Source organism: Rhinocladiella mackenziei (assembly GCF_000835555.1).
Source record: "Rhinocladiella mackenziei CBS 650.93 unplaced genomic scaffold supercont1.2, whole genome shotgun sequence".
Lineage (NCBI taxonomy): Eukaryota > Fungi > Ascomycota > Eurotiomycetes > Chaetothyriales > Herpotrichiellaceae > Rhinocladiella > Rhinocladiella mackenziei.
Window position 1 is genome coordinate 1,723,140 of NW_013550603.1, and position 16,523 is coordinate 1,739,662.

General features: G+C 51.2%; 4 protein-coding genes across 4 annotated transcripts; 2 read left to right on the forward strand and 2 right to left on the reverse strand.

The window, feature by feature from the left end:
* Nucleotides 1–4,716: 4,716 nt before the first annotated feature.
* Z518_02426 (uncharacterized protein) lies at nucleotides 4,717–7,158 on the forward strand (the record flags this gene model as incomplete). Its single annotated transcript, XM_013419454.1, has 3 exons — nucleotides 4,717–5,673; nucleotides 5,722–7,059; nucleotides 7,111–7,158. The coding sequence occupies 3 exons, from the start codon at nucleotides 4,717–4,719 to the stop codon at nucleotides 7,156–7,158; spliced, it is 2,343 nt and encodes a 780-aa protein (XP_013274908.1).
* A 1,010-nt stretch (nucleotides 7,159–8,168) lies between these two features.
* On the reverse strand, nucleotides 8,169–9,649 carry Z518_02427 (uncharacterized protein; the record flags this gene model as incomplete). Its single annotated transcript, XM_013419455.1, has 2 exons — nucleotides 8,169–9,488; nucleotides 9,548–9,649. The coding sequence occupies 2 exons, from the start codon at nucleotides 9,647–9,649 to the stop codon at nucleotides 8,169–8,171; spliced, it is 1,422 nt and encodes a 473-aa protein (XP_013274909.1).
* A 983-nt stretch (nucleotides 9,650–10,632) lies between these two features.
* Z518_02428 (uncharacterized protein) lies at nucleotides 10,633–11,578 on the reverse strand (the record flags this gene model as incomplete). Its single annotated transcript, XM_013419456.1, has 2 exons — nucleotides 10,633–10,797; nucleotides 11,210–11,578. The coding sequence occupies 2 exons, from the start codon at nucleotides 11,576–11,578 to the stop codon at nucleotides 10,633–10,635; spliced, it is 534 nt and encodes a 177-aa protein (XP_013274910.1).
* A 3,769-nt stretch (nucleotides 11,579–15,347) lies between these two features.
* Nucleotides 15,348–16,457, forward strand: Z518_02429 (uncharacterized protein; the record flags this gene model as incomplete). Its single annotated transcript, XM_013419457.1, has 1 exon — nucleotides 15,348–16,457. The coding sequence occupies one exon, from the start codon at nucleotides 15,348–15,350 to the stop codon at nucleotides 16,455–16,457; it is 1,110 nt and encodes a 369-aa protein (XP_013274911.1).
* Nucleotides 16,458–16,523: the final 66 nt, after the last annotated feature.

The window sequence follows — 16,523 nt, forward strand, 5'->3', positions numbered from 1 at the left end:
ATTTGCTTGTTGAAGTGGTTAACACGGAGACTCCGGTCAGTCGACGTGTTGGGCAGCATTTGGACCAGTGCTTGGGCAATTCCCTCATCCAAGTCCTTTCACGAGAATATGTGCGAAGAGAGCGCCGACCACGTGGTTGGCATTGGCATCTTTACTGTCGGGATTGAACTGGGCTAGGTAAAATTATCGTCATCGACTTCATTAGATTTTGAGAACTATGCTCATCACCAAAACACCTGTCGCTTTCAATCCGAGCTCAAGCGATGCTGTACGATTTGCTGTGTGAGTCCCCACGTCTAACAAGCGGTCGATCAGGCTTCCACCGGTCCATTGTGTTTCCATCTCAGTGGAGTCGTGGAGCTCGAAGCGACCTCGAAGCGGCAAACATTTGACACATAATTCTCGATAAACGAGTGGTTGGCCTTTGCCGTCGTTGAGCTCGTGACATTGTTTCTGGAGAACCTCTGTCCAGTAGCACGACATCATGAGACGCCTAAATAACAGATCGTCGGACTTTCCAATCCAGACCAACCATCTCGATAAGAACCATCCTTTTGACTGCGCCGCTGGCACGGAATCATAGACAAATGTGCAACGAAAAGCTAGAAAGCTATCGGTGTTAGGGTGGTGACGGTATCACCAGCCATCGTTCCCTGGGAAGAACGCTTTCTTTTCATTGTCCTCGCGCTGTCAATGCTCACCAGAACCCGGGTAAGAGACGGATGCAGTCTGCATGAGGTCAGGATGACAGACGTCTTCAATATTCTTGTATCCCTGCCCTGGATGCCATCATATTTTTACAGCGAGCTGAGAAGTGAGAATATTTTTGCTTTGAATGGTGCAGGAAAAGGATCTGGAGCGGGGTGACAGACAAGATAGTGCATATAATTCCGATTGCTTGGCTGCAATCTCCCTCTTTTCTTTCCTGCCCATTTTCAGGAGATCCGGCCCCCAGTGACGGGCGGTCTTCAACGATTAGACTTTCGAAAGCGAGATCTCGGAGGAATTTGTCGATCACTTCCCGGTCAAGGAAGGGGCTCACTAAAGCTATCAAATCTTAAGTGGCTATGAATGGCAAAGGGGAAATTATGCCACCATCATGGCCGGCATCAGGCCAAGATGTGAGAGCGGCCTCACGACCTTGGGCGCATGATATTCAGGGATGACGCATTTCATCCCTCCCGTGTCATGAGCCGGCGAGATTACGGAGCTAGATCTAAAGCCGGGGATGGTCCCAGCAACAACCTCAGTGCTAATGGTCTTCCTCTTCATACCAATGATATCACAAGCAACAGTTATGGCAGAAGAGAAAGGTCAGGTTTCGGCCTTCAGGAATGTCCATGGTTTCTTGGCCATATATAGTGACCCGGAGCGTTCAACCAAAAGAAATGTGATGGCTTGATCTCAACCCCTTGTGGGTCCTGACCCCCGCACTTCTGTAGATGGGCGGCGATTTGCTTGACAGAGTATAGCATCTGTTCCGAACACAAATGCAGTATAGGGACGGAGTACGGGGTAGTCAAGGATGAAACCGTGGGGAGAACCATGGCAGAAGACAGCTCCACCGGTTTACCAGGGTTCTCAAAGTCGACCAGACATCGAGATCCTTTAAATTGTACGTTGCTTGCGTCAATCCGCTGACCGACGCCTACGGGAAAAGGTGGGCACGCTGACGAGGCCACCGAGATTCATGCTCTGATCACCCTACGATTGGCCGCAGGCATGCAATCGTGGACAGTCCAAGCTCGTTGGCTGAGAGCGCCCGGAAAGAGATACTGTACAATACCTCGCCTTAATGAACGGCAAGGCCGCAAAAGTCATGAAAACCTACAATTCTGCGTCAGTTTATCCCAACCCAAATTCTCCCCCGCAATTGAACGGCATGGTCGGACAGCTGCAGCAAACAATGCGGCTCCTTCCCAAAGATCGGAAAGGCGTCTTCTCTCGTTAGATTCAGGTCGATCGACCCCATACCTATTATTGAAGAAAACATAAGTCATCATGCCACCGGGAAATGGAGCTTGTCACGTCGAAACGTGTCTCCGGTCACATCGGTTTCTCCTTCCTGGTGGAGGGATTGTAGGTTGGAGAGCGCGGAACGGCTGGTCCTCCAAGTGAACGGTCCCCTGGACGATGCATGAAATATTCCTTTTTTCCCACCCGCCCATTGGAGTCCACTCCTCTTGAGCTTCTCTCTTTTTGCTCCTTTTCCCTACTCGTCGGCAGGCTGCTCGACTGGTAGTTGCGTTTCTTTGGCGGACTGGAAAATCATTAAAGAAAGGGTCGAAAAGTTGGAGTCAGGCGGGTGCCCGCTCAGGTCAAAAAGAATGTACGCTTGTATAGAGTTTTTCCTGTTCGCTTACGAGGGGACCCTCCATAAACCATTTTCAGAGAAAAGATCTGAAACATGTGTCCTGCAGGTTCTCGGTAATGAATATAACTTGCCCTACTTGCTCGTAGCTGCATGTGAAAATAAAAACTTCTGAGCATGTGACTTTGTGTGAACGATCTCGAATTGGCGATCTGAATGGACAGAGAAGCTATGCCCCTCTATGCCTGGTATCCCTACTTGGCCGGACTGGATGGTTGGTGGAGGAACCAATGGTCCGGTCTTCGGGTTGCGCAGGCGACACGAAAAGCCCTGGAATGTGCAGCATTTGGGCGGAGAAAGAATGGGTCGAGGGAGCACACAGAGACAACCAAGCACAAGTCAAAGACTTCCAAGCCGAGGGAGATTTTATTCTTGCTTTGCCTGGCGTGAACGCTTTCTTTTCCGTTGGTGCTCGGAAGGAAGAAGGGGGTGGGAAGACTGAGTAGTAACTAAGGTGACGACGTATCAAAATACGGTGGGAAATTTTGGAGGTTCGGATCGGGGGGTAGGACTCGAAGGATCTGTGCAGACGGGCGCTTGCAAGTTGAAGTTCGGCAGGTTTCCAAAGGGCGATTTTCATCTCTGTTTTCTCGATTGATCCTGAGAGCCATTTAGGAAAGTCAAATTTGAAGGGTGAAGCAGCGAAAGGCGGGAGCGATGACTCTGAGCGGAATAGCGCCTAGGATATATGCGGGCCCCCTGCTGAGGGCAGGGAGGCCCAGGTTTCAACCGATCAACAGCATTTGTTTCGGTGGTTCGGTTCCTCACCCAATGCCAAAAAAAAAAAAAGGATTGCATCAAATAACGCAACCCCCTTGTTCCCTACACGCAGTTCATTTTGAGTTCGTCGCTCAGCTTGTTCTGTTGTTCAAATCGAGTCGCCTGATCGGCTGTCTTGGGTTCGAAATGGAAAATTCGCGGACATGATCGGATAATGACCGACTACCCTGGTCGTTTTTATCGTCAGCAATTGTTGTGGACAGAAGACTCGCTTGTGCAACGAAAAGATCGTACCCAGGCGAAGGAATATCAAAATCCGTGGTCACTAGTGGTCAGCAGCATTTTGTTGCTTGCGTGTTGTGTCTCGGGCAATCGGCCGCTGGAGGAAACCCTGTCCGAGATAAAAGGTACATCGTACTGGTAAGTAAAAACTAGTCAATGAAGCAAGTATTGTCCCAATTGCCCGTGATAATACCGAACATTGGCTGCAGGTGTGTGGCACTAAGAGGCAAGCTTGTGCGGGACGAGAGAAAAGGGTGTGAGCCTCTACATTTCTTGGGCGCAGGCGAAGACTTCGTATTCAGGCGCCGTCAGGACGGGCATTGGAATTGACCGTGGCACATTTTGGTTAACCATTTGTTATGTACCGTGTGTGGCGGACGCCCACGGCCCATGCTCACCGTCCGCCAATTCTTGTACCATATCTGCCACCATTTCTCCTGACCCTGATTCTAATCCGGAGCCCTGCTCCACCATCATACGTGACCTAAACCAACAACCGTTAAGCTGCATTGCACCGCGCCCGCACTGACTGCTCTTTGGAGTCTGCTCACAAGGGGACTGCCTGCAAGCTTGCCGAACGGCAGGTCTACACTCACCAAACAGCGTTTTCGACTTCCTTCCCTCTTCTTCCTCTAACGACCACTTACCATCACCACCAACATCCCGTCATCACATTCCCCCAACTCTATTCCCATCAATTCGACTACTCCATCTCTTGCTTTATTCTTGTTGCTCTTTATTGTCGTCTTTTTCTTCGACCTCCACCGCCGCCGCCTCCCCTCCAGATCCTGCACAGCCGCTTTCTCCTTTCCACGCGCCGCCGCGGCTGTCACATTCGTTTCTTGAGCTCCTTGTCCTTCAGAGCTGTTCTGTTTCGTGAAGACTGTTCAAACAGACTCTTCCATCCTTCGCTTCTTGATCCTCGCCTTTATTCCATACTTAATCGACGTTCATTCCTCCTAGTCGAATTTAACCCGCGACTTCTCGACGTGATTTGTCCCCCATTCTCCTGGCCTAATCATTTTCACTGGTCACTCACGCTCTCACGCTCCATGTTGAGTCCGGAAGCCCTGTTTTAAAAATATCACCAGACGAAGGTACGTCTGCTCTGTCACAACTGATCATTGGTATCCGTTCTTATTCTCCTTCGGAGGATACTCTGGTTTGCTGGAGTCCACCCCCAGGCTAACTCCCCTGCACAGTTTGCCCTTGGTCGAACACACCTTTCCCCTCCTTTTCCATCCTTATTCAGGCCTAGACCTCGACCTCGAATCCAGATTGCTTCAACACGAACTGACGTCTGCTGGTTCGCTCGACTGAGACACCATTTGAGAGGAAAAAAGATGGCTGCTTTGGTACAGACTCTACCACCTCAAACTGCAACGGTCACAATGCTTGGTCGCCCATCGTCCTCTGGAGGCTATCCGTCACAAGGCTCACCGAGCCAGGCGAGGAACCACCAGCCGAATCGATACAGTAACATGTCAGCGGCGGGTTACAGAGGCATACCGGCCAGTGGACCGGTGGCTCCTTATGCTTTTACGTCCACGCCGCAGTTGACCAACACGAATGCCAATATCAACTCTCGCCAATTCGCCATCAACACTCCACGATCCATATCCTCCCCGAAAATACCTCAGACACATCCAGGCGGCTCCCCTTCCTCGTTGCCTACCTCTCCTACTAGCCTCTCACATGTCGATGCTGGAAATCGTCCTCTGTCATTAGGCCTGCCTGCAATACCTCCGACAAGTTCTTTGATGGGTCCTTCCCTCACAATACCTCCCGCCGCGGCTGTTACCACCGCTGCATCTAAGCCGTCACCCGATCGTTATCGAAGAAATATGAGGCGACCTGATGGAGAGAGTGCTCTAAACCGTGTTTCTACCGCTTCTGCTCTCCCGTCGGGATCCGGGATGGCGGCCGTCGGTTCTCTCTACAACCACCCCTCCCAATCAAGCAGTACACCCTCCTTTGGATCTCAACAGTCCTACCGGGGTTCTACATTTGGCAGCAGTGGGCTGAAAAACTCTAGTGCTGATGACATTCAATTGGGTCGAAGCCAGACCCCGGAGCTCGCCGCGAGATATCGCAGACGCAGTTTCGGTAGCATCGAAACCGCCGGTCTGAATCATTCATCTGACACCCAAGAAACCTCTTCACCTCATCCAAATGCATTTCTCCCTTCTCATGCCAATCCAGACGCCAATGTGCCACCTCAACGACCTATCCACCAACATACGGCCAGTTCTGACAGTGTTGCTTCTTCGAGGTCCACTCGGTCTTCACGGCCTGGATCGGTTAGTAACTCGTTATACGTAAGGGGTCCGCATCTGACATCTCTCCAGGTTCGTAACGAACCGGCCTCGGTCCAGGCCGCGACCTCCAACCCCGGTCCTATCTCATCACCCAAGCAGGAATCCAAACTTGCGGCTCATTCTCGACCGGGAGATTCAAGCATTCGTCAGCCCTCACCTTTATCTCGACCAATCGATATCCACGCAGAGGATGGAGAGGACGACTCACCCAGCCCCGCTACTTCGGCCGTGCCATCCCCACCGTCTCAGACTCATGCCGCTGTCAGTCCAGCTGTAGAACAACTCGCCGCTGTCAGTCAAAAGGATGCGAAGAAATCGAAATCCAAATTGCGGAGGGCATTCTCGTTCGGCAGTGCTGCTGAACTTAGAAAGGCGACAGCCCAGAACAATCACGAGAAGGGCGTGGCCAACAAAGCAACATCTTCATCGAAGCGAAACTCGAAATATGAAGATGAATTGGATCCTGAGCAAGCAAGAATTGCGGAGAAACAGGAGGCCGCGGGATTGGGCGAGAGTATCTATTCTGGCCAGGGCCACTTCTTCACCGGCTCGACTGATAACCTCTCAATCTCCTCCACAGCTTCATCTGCGTCTGTGATGCTCAGAAAAATGGGCAAGGGCGTCAAGAAAGGTACCCGATCTCTGGTCGGATTGTTTCGGCCGAAATCGGTAGTGGATGTTCCTGCTGGTGATGGCCCAATCAATCAAGCGAGCGTGGCACAAGTGTCCATGGTTACTGTAGAGGCTGATCGGGAGAAGGTCAATGTCAACGTCAATCCCCATGAACAGGCCGGCGGAGGAACCGGATTCCCCAAACTGGACCAGAATTCCATTGACACCAAACTTTCCTTTGACAGTGGCACCGTGTCCAGCGATACTCGATCACGACGAAGCATCGTCGGTGGAGAGAAAGAACGTGCCGAAGTTCTAGCTGCCGTGAAGAAGGGCATCCTGAAGCGAACAGATTTAAACCAGCCCTCACCAAAGCTCAAACCCTACGACTTTAAAGTTCCTGACTTCAACTTGCCACACATTCCCCATGTCAATGATTCACCGAAATCCAGTGCTCCCAGCACTCCTGCCGATGAACCACCTCGGTCTGGTCACCGTCGGACCGACTCAATCACGATCGAAAGCAACGACCATGACGACTATTTTACCATGGCTAGATTTGCCAGCTTAGACTCCAAAAATGCTCCGATGACTCCACAAGGTCTCATTCGCAACATCTCTTTTAGCCCCCGCATCCAATTTCACGACACTTGGCCGAGTGCTGAGTACGACCGCCGTGGAGAGATTGCAACGTGCAACCGTTTGACACCCATGCTTGCACAGCAAATCAAAGAGGAGCTCAATACCTTCAAAATGGTAAGGCTTGATTCTTACTGACTTAAATCGGTCAATGCTAAACAATATCAGGAAATGGAGGTCCACGAGTCGTCCAAGGTCTATACGCACTTTTTCTAGTGTCGCTTTTGTCAACTTTGGATACCAAGAAATCTCCCACCGGTAACTGATTTTCAAATTCGCCAAACTGTGATCAGAGACATCCCAGATTATCAGCGCACTCTCACGATTTCTACGACTCGGACAGTACATATGCAGCAAAGCCTTTTTTTTTTTTTTCTTATTTTTTTTTCGTCGCTAGACTTCAGCACGAAAGACTTTTCGGGCAGCATTCCGCGATCGGCCCCGTGTACACTTAAAAAAGCCCTCCCATGTTGCATTTTCACTCACGACTCGTTTCAAAGTAAGGCGTTTGGCGCCCCAGGATCAAGGCCTGAGGTTGGGCATTAGTTTTGCATTAGAGGAGATTATTCGTTGAATCTCTTTTACATCCATGGAATGGGTTTTCCTTCGGGCATCAGTCCATGTTCCTCCTTTTTATCGGTGTTGGCCCAAGGAGTTTGATCAAAACATTTTTCCCATTTCCTGGCGTGTCTGACGGGGAAGAGAAACACGATTCATTCAGAGAGGCAGGCTTGGGTTCATTTAGCTTCGTACGAGTAGGACCGGATGGTATTTTCTTGCCTTAGATATTTCGGGTCAAGGAAATCAAACAGGGCAGGGCTTCTTAGCGGAGGAACTAATTGATTTTGAGGAATGATAAATCCTTTTGCGGTCTATATTGTCCGCAGAGTTCTATCACGTGTCTGTTCTCAAGAGTTTTCTCTGCGGTCACTCAAAAAATTCACATGGCTGGATTGTGCGGTTAATTTGGAGACATGATTTTCTAGATATACCGTATGTCGTCTGTCTCTACCTACCCCAGGAGTGGCTCGAAAAACAGTTTGCGATGGATGCAATGCCGTCCTGGCCCGCTCCCCCTGCCCTCTCCCATCCCCTTTCTTTCTACGACGCTGAATGTACACTCACACATATCCAAATGAAATAATTAACCTCAACTCCCCTCATGAAATTGATCTAGCTTATAGATCCAAAGGATTCGGCTTCTCTCTCTACATTAGCTCCTGGTTTTAGCTATAACTTGGCTTCGTCCCCAACGGTACTGGAGGTGGCGAGACAGCGCCTGTGTGCGAGCTCAAATTCCCCTGCATGTTGGCTGGTTTCTTTGGGGGTGGGGGAGGAGGCTTGCGCGATATTGAGGCTGCGATCTCGGGACTTTGTGGTGTCGTTTGCACGGACATTGGCGCAGGGGCAGGGGTCGTGTTCACCGGAGGCGGATTTTCGGACGCAGGAGAGCTGTGTTTCTCAAGGAACGAGTTTAGACGACCGGTCACGTTGTATTTCTTGTTCCACTCATTGGCTTTTGCTCCTGCAGCATTAATGGAATCTTGATGCCGCTCACGGAAGGAGTTTGCTGTTGTGGCGGCAGAGCGAGCATCGGAAACGGATACCTTGGAAGGATCTCTATGGATGTCTTGCGCGGTACGCAAGGCAGCTTGCTTTTCCGCCCAGGTGGTTCCCTGAGTTTGAGGTTGATGTGGAGCCGACGTTGGTGTTGGTTGGACAGAAGGTGGCGCGACCGGAGGGGATTGAACGGGTGTGACGAACGGAGGGGTGGTGCTTTGCTGGCTGCCATTTCCATTTGCGTTCATGCGGGCGAAGCGGGATTGGAGTTCAGAAAGTTGATTTACTGCTGGCTCGGGGTTGGGGGAAGGGCTCTCTGCTGCGTTGGATCGGCTTTGCTCATTCTGCCAGGGTTTGGAGGATGTATCGGTACCAATTCCGAAAGCTGGAACGGAAACACCGGCGTTGCTCAGTCTGTTGACAGCGCCTTGGCTGATTCCGTAGTCCGTCTTTTGCTGTGTCCTGGGCTGGCTGGATGCAATTGACTCGTACGGCGGTGGTGCTGTTGCTTGCGAGGTTGGGGGATTCACAGCAGGTGGTGTGGCACTAGCACCGGTATTTTGACGGGACGGAAGACGTGGAGGTAAGCCAGGTTTTGGTTGGGGAGACTGCGTTTCCACCAGGCTGGGACTTCGATTTACGTCTCGGTGAGAAGGAGGCAGTGGGAGGTGATCTGTTTTCAGACCAGTCCTGTCTGCTCTGTATGGCAAGGGAGGGGCGGCCCGTCTTTTCTCTTCTTCCATTTCTTCTTGGGTCGGCCCATTGGCTGCCCTGTTTGCATTCTGTATTTGTTCTTGAGTTAAAGGTGCTCCCCAGCCGCCCGTGTGAGGTGTCACCTCGTTCGGTAGTGCGGCGCCGCCATGATAATTGATGTTCTTTGGAGGAGGACCAAACGAGGCTGGATCTTTTAAACTCGATAACGGGCGGGACATATGTTCAACAGTGTCATTCTTGTGAGGATCTCTCCCTTTGCCCATCCAGCCAGCCTATGGTAAATGATCCAGTGTTAGGTTCTCTTAGTAGCATCACGGCCCATATTACTGACCACCTGATTTATACCCTTAAAATCGCCTCTCCAGGATTCTTTCCCTCCATCCTTGCCTTTGGGGTGCCATCCCTCTTTCATCACACTTCGGAAGTTACTCATTGTCGGTAGGCTCGGAGGAGCGCAAGTCGTGTGCTTCTGGCTGCAGCGTCCACTGAAATATTTGGGCAATGACGGTAGTGAATGAGCTCGTGGATATCGGAGATGATCACACCAATCAAAATACGAGGCGATCCAAACAAGATATATCGAGAGCTCGAGACCGACTCTACCTGCGATTCAAGTAGTGAACTTGAGCCTCAAGTGGATTTGTTCACTGACGTCGCAGCCCACCAAATGCCAAGACTCAATGTCTTGGCTATTCCGCAATAATACTAGCGTGAAATCTCAGCCTCACACGATATGATTCGCTGAATGTCATGTACCAACGACGACGAGTAAGGGCTGTCAACACCTCTTGAAAATTAGTTGCAGTTCTATATGACTCGAACCTTTGTGTGGTTATCGACTGGACACGCACTGCTGAAAGGGAATAATCTTACCCGCGATTGAAGACAGCCACGGCTGGAACCTCAGCTTCGGCGCTTATTGAAGTCCACCCGTGACCCGTCCATCGGTTGCAAATTAAGGACTCTGAATTATGAATTTGCTCAATTTTAGAGTAACATTGTCCATTATACCCCCTGCGAATGACCTGATCAAGCTCACCGAGAGGACAATTGTTCCATTCGTCGCCTATGTTTGTCATGTTGTCAGCAGCTCCCCTTCTTTCTTTTTCTACAGCTGATGGACTTTGAAGATATTCACTGGAGGGAGAGCCAGAAGACATTGCATAGAAGTAGATCTAGAAGCAGTGGAATCTGGAATAGCTTCGGGAGTATGAAGACGAACTACCCGTCACGACTGTAACAAAGTACATAAATGGGCTGCAAGAGATTAGTAAGCCGTAGGCGAAGGTCCAAATTGACTTTGATAAACCTGAAATATACCTTGGGGTCCCTAAGGCAATCTTTCGGAACCCCCCAAGTGGGTTTTTCCTCCATATATTCTCTCGTATCGCGTGCTAATTTCTGGAGAAAAGTCCGTCACTCGCCCTCAGTGAAGTGTCTAGTCTGTTCAGGCCAGTCCGGCAGCACAGAGAAGGAGAAAATGGCAACCACGATGGTGAAAAAGCCCTCGATTATGAAGATCCATCTCCAAGCGCTGTACCCACCAACATTATCCATATGACCAATGGCGTAGGCTAGCAACTGGAAGGGTGGCTACGTTAGCCACGGACCTTTCACCCTCCCCGGTCCAGCTTCTTGAACTTTCACCACCGAAAGCAGTTGAGGGCAAGCCCGCCGAATAATATATATTCGTCCGTGTGTGAAGTTCATGACATGTGTAACACATTGCAAGCATGTAAATTGCACCTATTTGTTGATATCAGCAGTGTTGACGATTTATAAGGGGGCTCTCGGCAGCAACGACCGCCATGATTTTCGACGTGTGCGCTAACCTGGGAAGTACCCGGCTCCGAGAGCCCGAGAAGCACTCTGCGGACAACTAGTCCGGCAGAGCTTTGAGTGACGACCTCTCCAATCGTGACGACACCTAAGAGCGACGAGTTAACTGAGGAGCTTCTTGCCAGCGCTAGAAGAGGACAGAATTTGGACTTACCCATGCATACATGAGACTACTTAGACATCGAGAGGGGCGCAGTTTCTTCATGACTATGTTGCAAGGAACGTCGAGGAGGAGATAAGGGATGAAGAACATGAAAAGGGCAATGTTGTAGTCCGACCCTTTCATGTTCAAATCTTCCTCCATCCCCTGAATTCGAGAGTTGCCAATAAATGTACGGTCCAGAAAGGCCGCGGTGAGCAACAAACAGAACATGGGGACCAACACGTAGTCGGTCTTCCGTAGGACCTTGCGCTCCTTATCATGGTCGATCTCCCGTGTAGACAGGTCTTCGATTTCGACAAGAATATCATCGCCCGTGATCTTGATATCAGTGGTCAGTGCAGGGGCCGGCAGGGTTTCCATTTTGGATATGAAAGCCAAAGTTTCTCAGGTGCAGCTTCAAGAGACTAGACTGGAACACTCTTGCTGGCTAACCGAATCGATAATGGGGAAGAGGATCTGTGAAGCATCCCAGACGAGGTATGACAGTATTCAAGTACACACCATTCCATAGGCGTGTGTTCGGCGCATGTAAGGCTTCAGCACACCTGAAGGTCGTCGCATCAGAAGCTTTCTTGGGGCTGGCCCGGAATGACAGCGGGTTCCTGGACGTAGGTAATAGTCAAGATTGTTTTCCCCAGACCGAGGAGATCTGGAGTCTTTCCCCGCGACAAGGCCCCCGGAAAGGGCGTTATTTCCAGACCCCGTGTTGATACCTGCAGTTGCGTGTTCCTCACAGCCTTTTTTGGTAAACCCATTGGCTCAAATGAGGGAGTCTATGTGGAGGCGTACACATTAAGGGGATGTGTTCTTCGGTAAGAAATAAACTGAGACTCGATCCGCAGCCGCACGATAAGTGAGCCCAGATTGTATCTTGACTCTAACAAGGCCCAATTGCTTCCAAGTGCTAAAAGGTAACACTTTTTGATTTGCTTTCGATTCTGCTGGCGCCAAGGCTGTGCAGAGGCATATACCACGTGACTCCAAAATGACTGGCTCTGATTGGCTGAAAAAATTAAAGCCAATGCTTCGACGCGTCTATCCCTTTTTCCCGATGGCAACACCATACTTACTACCTCGACAACCCCACGACAACGAGGTTCTAGCGTCGGCAAGAGTTTCTATCGATTGGTCTGGACTGGGATTCAATGTGATTGAGGTAAAAAATGTCTCAGCCCCCTAAAAACCTAGAAAGATGGCGGCAAAGCAAGAGGGTGCCAAACATACTCACATATATTGAGCATAATGAGGTGACGGCTCCAGAGGCCCTCGGAGCACTCAATTTGAGTCATGTGACAAAGTCCCATATGCATGAGAGGTGTATCTCGGGAAGCAGGCCCATATCCAGACGCAAGACTCCTCATATCCCATGTCGGGTGAGGTGGGCAAGGCTTTCCCGTGGGATTCCGAGATACCCGGAGCGCAAGGCTGAATCCTCTCGAAACGACCCATGCTGGCAGCGACGGCGGGCCTGGCGTGTCCAAGCCTAATTTGATCGACAACCATAACATTCTCGCAGAGAATTCCTTGTCGAGAATTTCAAAGTTTTAGTTGAATTCGACCTCCAGTTTTAGTACACATGCTGCGGGACATCCTCTACTACCATGTTCAGGGCTACTCACCCACTCATCAAAGATGGCAACAGCTCTGAATCATAAAATCAGGCCCCGTAGCCTATGGCTTATTGGGTCTCACATGCTCGGGTCCGGCAAAAAATTCGCGGTCCCCCTTAGACGAGCGCAGGCATTCCCCAAATCCGAAATCTTCGTGTCCATCAGCGAATTGCAATGGGATGACTAGCAAGCGGAAACATTTTAGGCGTCGAATAAGCACAACAAGCCATACTAGTAGGCCAGTGGACAAGAAAGCAATTTGTGACAGGAGAGTCATGGGATCGGGACATGCGCCATGTAACTTGGATGGCTCAGCCGCATCAGGCGTTCGGACCGTGGCTCACTGGCGTACATTGCATGTTTGAAAGAGGAGTCCGAGAAGTCAGATTGGGGATGCCGTGATATTTCTTGAACACCGCCTATGGCCAATAGGCATAGTCAACACTAAAGCGTGCGATGGGTTAAGTAATTTTCTCCAATTGAACCAAAAGGGGAGATTTCTTTTGCATGCATACCTACGACTCGAAACATGCTTTTGACGGGCAGGGTTTGGCTTTTGCCCGTTACATAGTTTTGGATTGGGCCATCCAGACCAATGGCCGTCATTTCGGACCACGGAGTATGACACCTGTTTGTTCTGGGTACAGACCACATGGTATCGCTGATCAATAAACTGGTTGAATTGGAAGGAGACTGTTAGCCCACTTCTTTTGCGAGTCATGCCGCACAACGTGATACATTTTCGTCACTTGAATCTCGAATATGGAGTCTTTATCCGAGACGAGTAGAAACGCGGAGACATGTGAACGAAAAAATGCGGAAACGAGAGGGGACAGCCACGTAAGTTGACCTGTCTCAACTGGGGTCTGGTGTCGCTCCGGACAGCATTTGCAGTGGGAGGCAAGGATCATGCTCAATGCCAGGCCGCAGGGTGCTGGAAGGCGGTGAGTGGGCGAAAAGGGTTTTTCTTGAGCCAAGATGACTGAATTGGGCTTGAACGGAGGAGCTGGTGTTGGACTGGTGCTGGATAGGGACTGGAGGGTGTGCAAGTTTTGTCTCAGGAAGCGGGCAGCCGGAGGTCGGCAAGTCACAATCAGCGACTTCCGCGTCAGGTGACCTGTAGCGAATCACAGATATGCCACGTGGTCAGACAGAGCCATATAAGGTTTAGCGCTCTTCGGACATCCAGCAGTGGACTCCATTTATAGATCCCAGCAGACCAGCAGACTCCCGCTCTCGTCGCCCATATTGCAAAGCTGCACCCTTCGCTTGGTCCAGTCAACAGTCCACTATTTGCCAAAAGTAGTCACCGAGTAAGTCGCACCGTGCCTGACAACCGGGGGGAAGCGGTGCACGGAGTCCTGAAGCATCGATGCGTCACAATTTAACGATTTGGTTTCTGTCTCTTGGTGTCTCAAAGCACACAGATAGTAGATCCAGAACCAGTGTCAGATTTCTTCTCCTTTTGTTTGCTAGTAGCCTTTTTTTATTTCGGTGGAGGCTCAAGTGTTTGGCATATGGGCATCCAGACTCACCGAATGGCTGGTCGAGGGGTGGGTCATCGTTTCTTCGGCTGCACGATGGGGGCCGAAGTTACTGTGTCAACTTGGTACTTAGCAGGAGTTGGTGTTCGGAGGTCCGTTGTCCTCAATAAGTGTAGCGGTGGATCCGGGCACTTTTAGAGAGCCGCTAAATCCTTTGTGGCTATAGCACCCCGTCTACTCTGAAGACTAGCCAATACAGCCTCATAGGTTTCCCCTGCCAAGTCCCGCCAAAGTCCAACACTCTCTGCCAATCTAGACTTGTCTGCTGCCCTGATTCGCTGGATTTCTGAATCTGGGCGATTCGGTCATTCAGGAGGGCCAAACCACCAATAAGAACTCCGCGACTGCGGCACCAGTTCTAAGTACGTCTTTTTCAGCCAGACACCCTCCGCCTGGCCCCTGGCCCCCCCCCCCTGCCCCCCCTAGCCCCCTGCCCCCTTGCCCGGACTCCTTTCCAACCAGCTCGGTGCCCAGCTCCGGGGGGCCTCTTCGTCCAGTCGACCACACACAAAAACTCCCACTGCGGTTCCTACCTTAGCATCCCTCTTAGCCTAGGTCGCCCTGCCTGGGCCTGTCTTGTCCTCGTTCAAGCACACCAATCTTCGTCCAGCGACCCGTATTCTTTCTTACTGCGCCTCGCTGATCTTGTCCTCGTATCTCATCCTTCCGACTCCTTCGATCTTCTCTACAGTGTGGCCCGCAACTCGACTCCCCAAGATTGGCCTTTGTCCGCTTACCACGACTTCTTGGTGTTGCCCTGCCACCTTTTCGTTGAATCCTCTCTTCCTATTACATGTGGTACTCTTACCCTCTCGCGGGGTTGACACCACTCTGGATCTCGACAACGTCTTCCGCTTCTTCCTCTCGAGGCCTCGTGTAGCCCGAAGAAGTTTACAGAATACACACTCTTTTACACAAGAATTCACCCAGTCATTCACTGAGTCTTTCCCGCCGACTTTCACCACTCCTTCGACAATGCCTGAACCCCAGAATGGTGGGTTCACAGCTGTTTCTGGCCCGGGTGGGCCAGAAACCACAGGCCTCACCGACGCTGCCGCCTCTCTAGAAAGCGATTCCTCCCGAACCCGTACCGGTACTCTCGATCAGAGCGCTACCACTTCAGCGAGCTCGACTGGAGACGCAGCTGCCTCTGCCGCGGCCACATCCCCAACAACCTTCAGTACCTCTGTATCGTCGGCTGATGGAAACGATGTGGCATCGAGTACGACCAGCATTGCCTCTTCGACCGCCGCCAATGCGGCCAGCAACACGAGCAGCGGAGCGGTGACTGTCACCGAGAAATCCTGCAACAGTATTGGTTGCTCCACTGCTCTGAAAGCGGCCATCGCTGTCCCGATCGTCGTTGCGGCTATTGCAGGGATACTTTTGATTTTCTTTTGTGCCAGAAGGAGACGGAAGAGTGGTGGTGGTGCGGCGCTGTCCGAAAAGAAACCGAAGAAAGGAGGCAAAAAATGGTCACGACATCTACGGGCTTTCTCTTTCGATGCAGAGCTGCTCATGGGAGGTCGATTTTCAAGTTCCAACAGCATTCGCAGCCGAGACCCCAGCGTTCGGAGTGCCGCCACCAACCCTCGAAATGGAACACATAGCGCAGAACCGAGCTTGCACAGCATTGAAGAAGTGGCACCCCCTTACAGAGACGCAGTGTCGCATGTTCAACCCCCCAGCCCTACTCAGGCTCGTACAGTTCCTCCGGTCACCTCAATTGCAGCCGATCCCATTCCTCGACCGTCTTCCACGGCTACGGCACCGCCTCCATATCGATCAATTGTTGGCGAAACCATGACCGAACCGCCCACGCCTGCTTCAGCCCGAAATCCATTCGCGGACTCTGCCCCTGTTAGTCCAATTGAAGGCTCACCTTTCAACGATCCTCCCGAAGACGAGGAAGCCGCGGGGGGATTACAACCAACGTTGAGTCGAGGATCATCCCTGTACCAGAGTGTCAGCGCCGACGACGATGCCACTCCCACACAATCGGAAGCTGGGAGCATAAGACAAGCTGTGCTCGGCAGACGTGTGTCCGCCAGGGCGACCGATAGTACGGGTGGTGGCGGCAGCTAAATTTGGGTGTAATTTTCGTATGGTTTTAATCATGGCGTGGCGTTTGGACTTGGGAAATGAGAAATC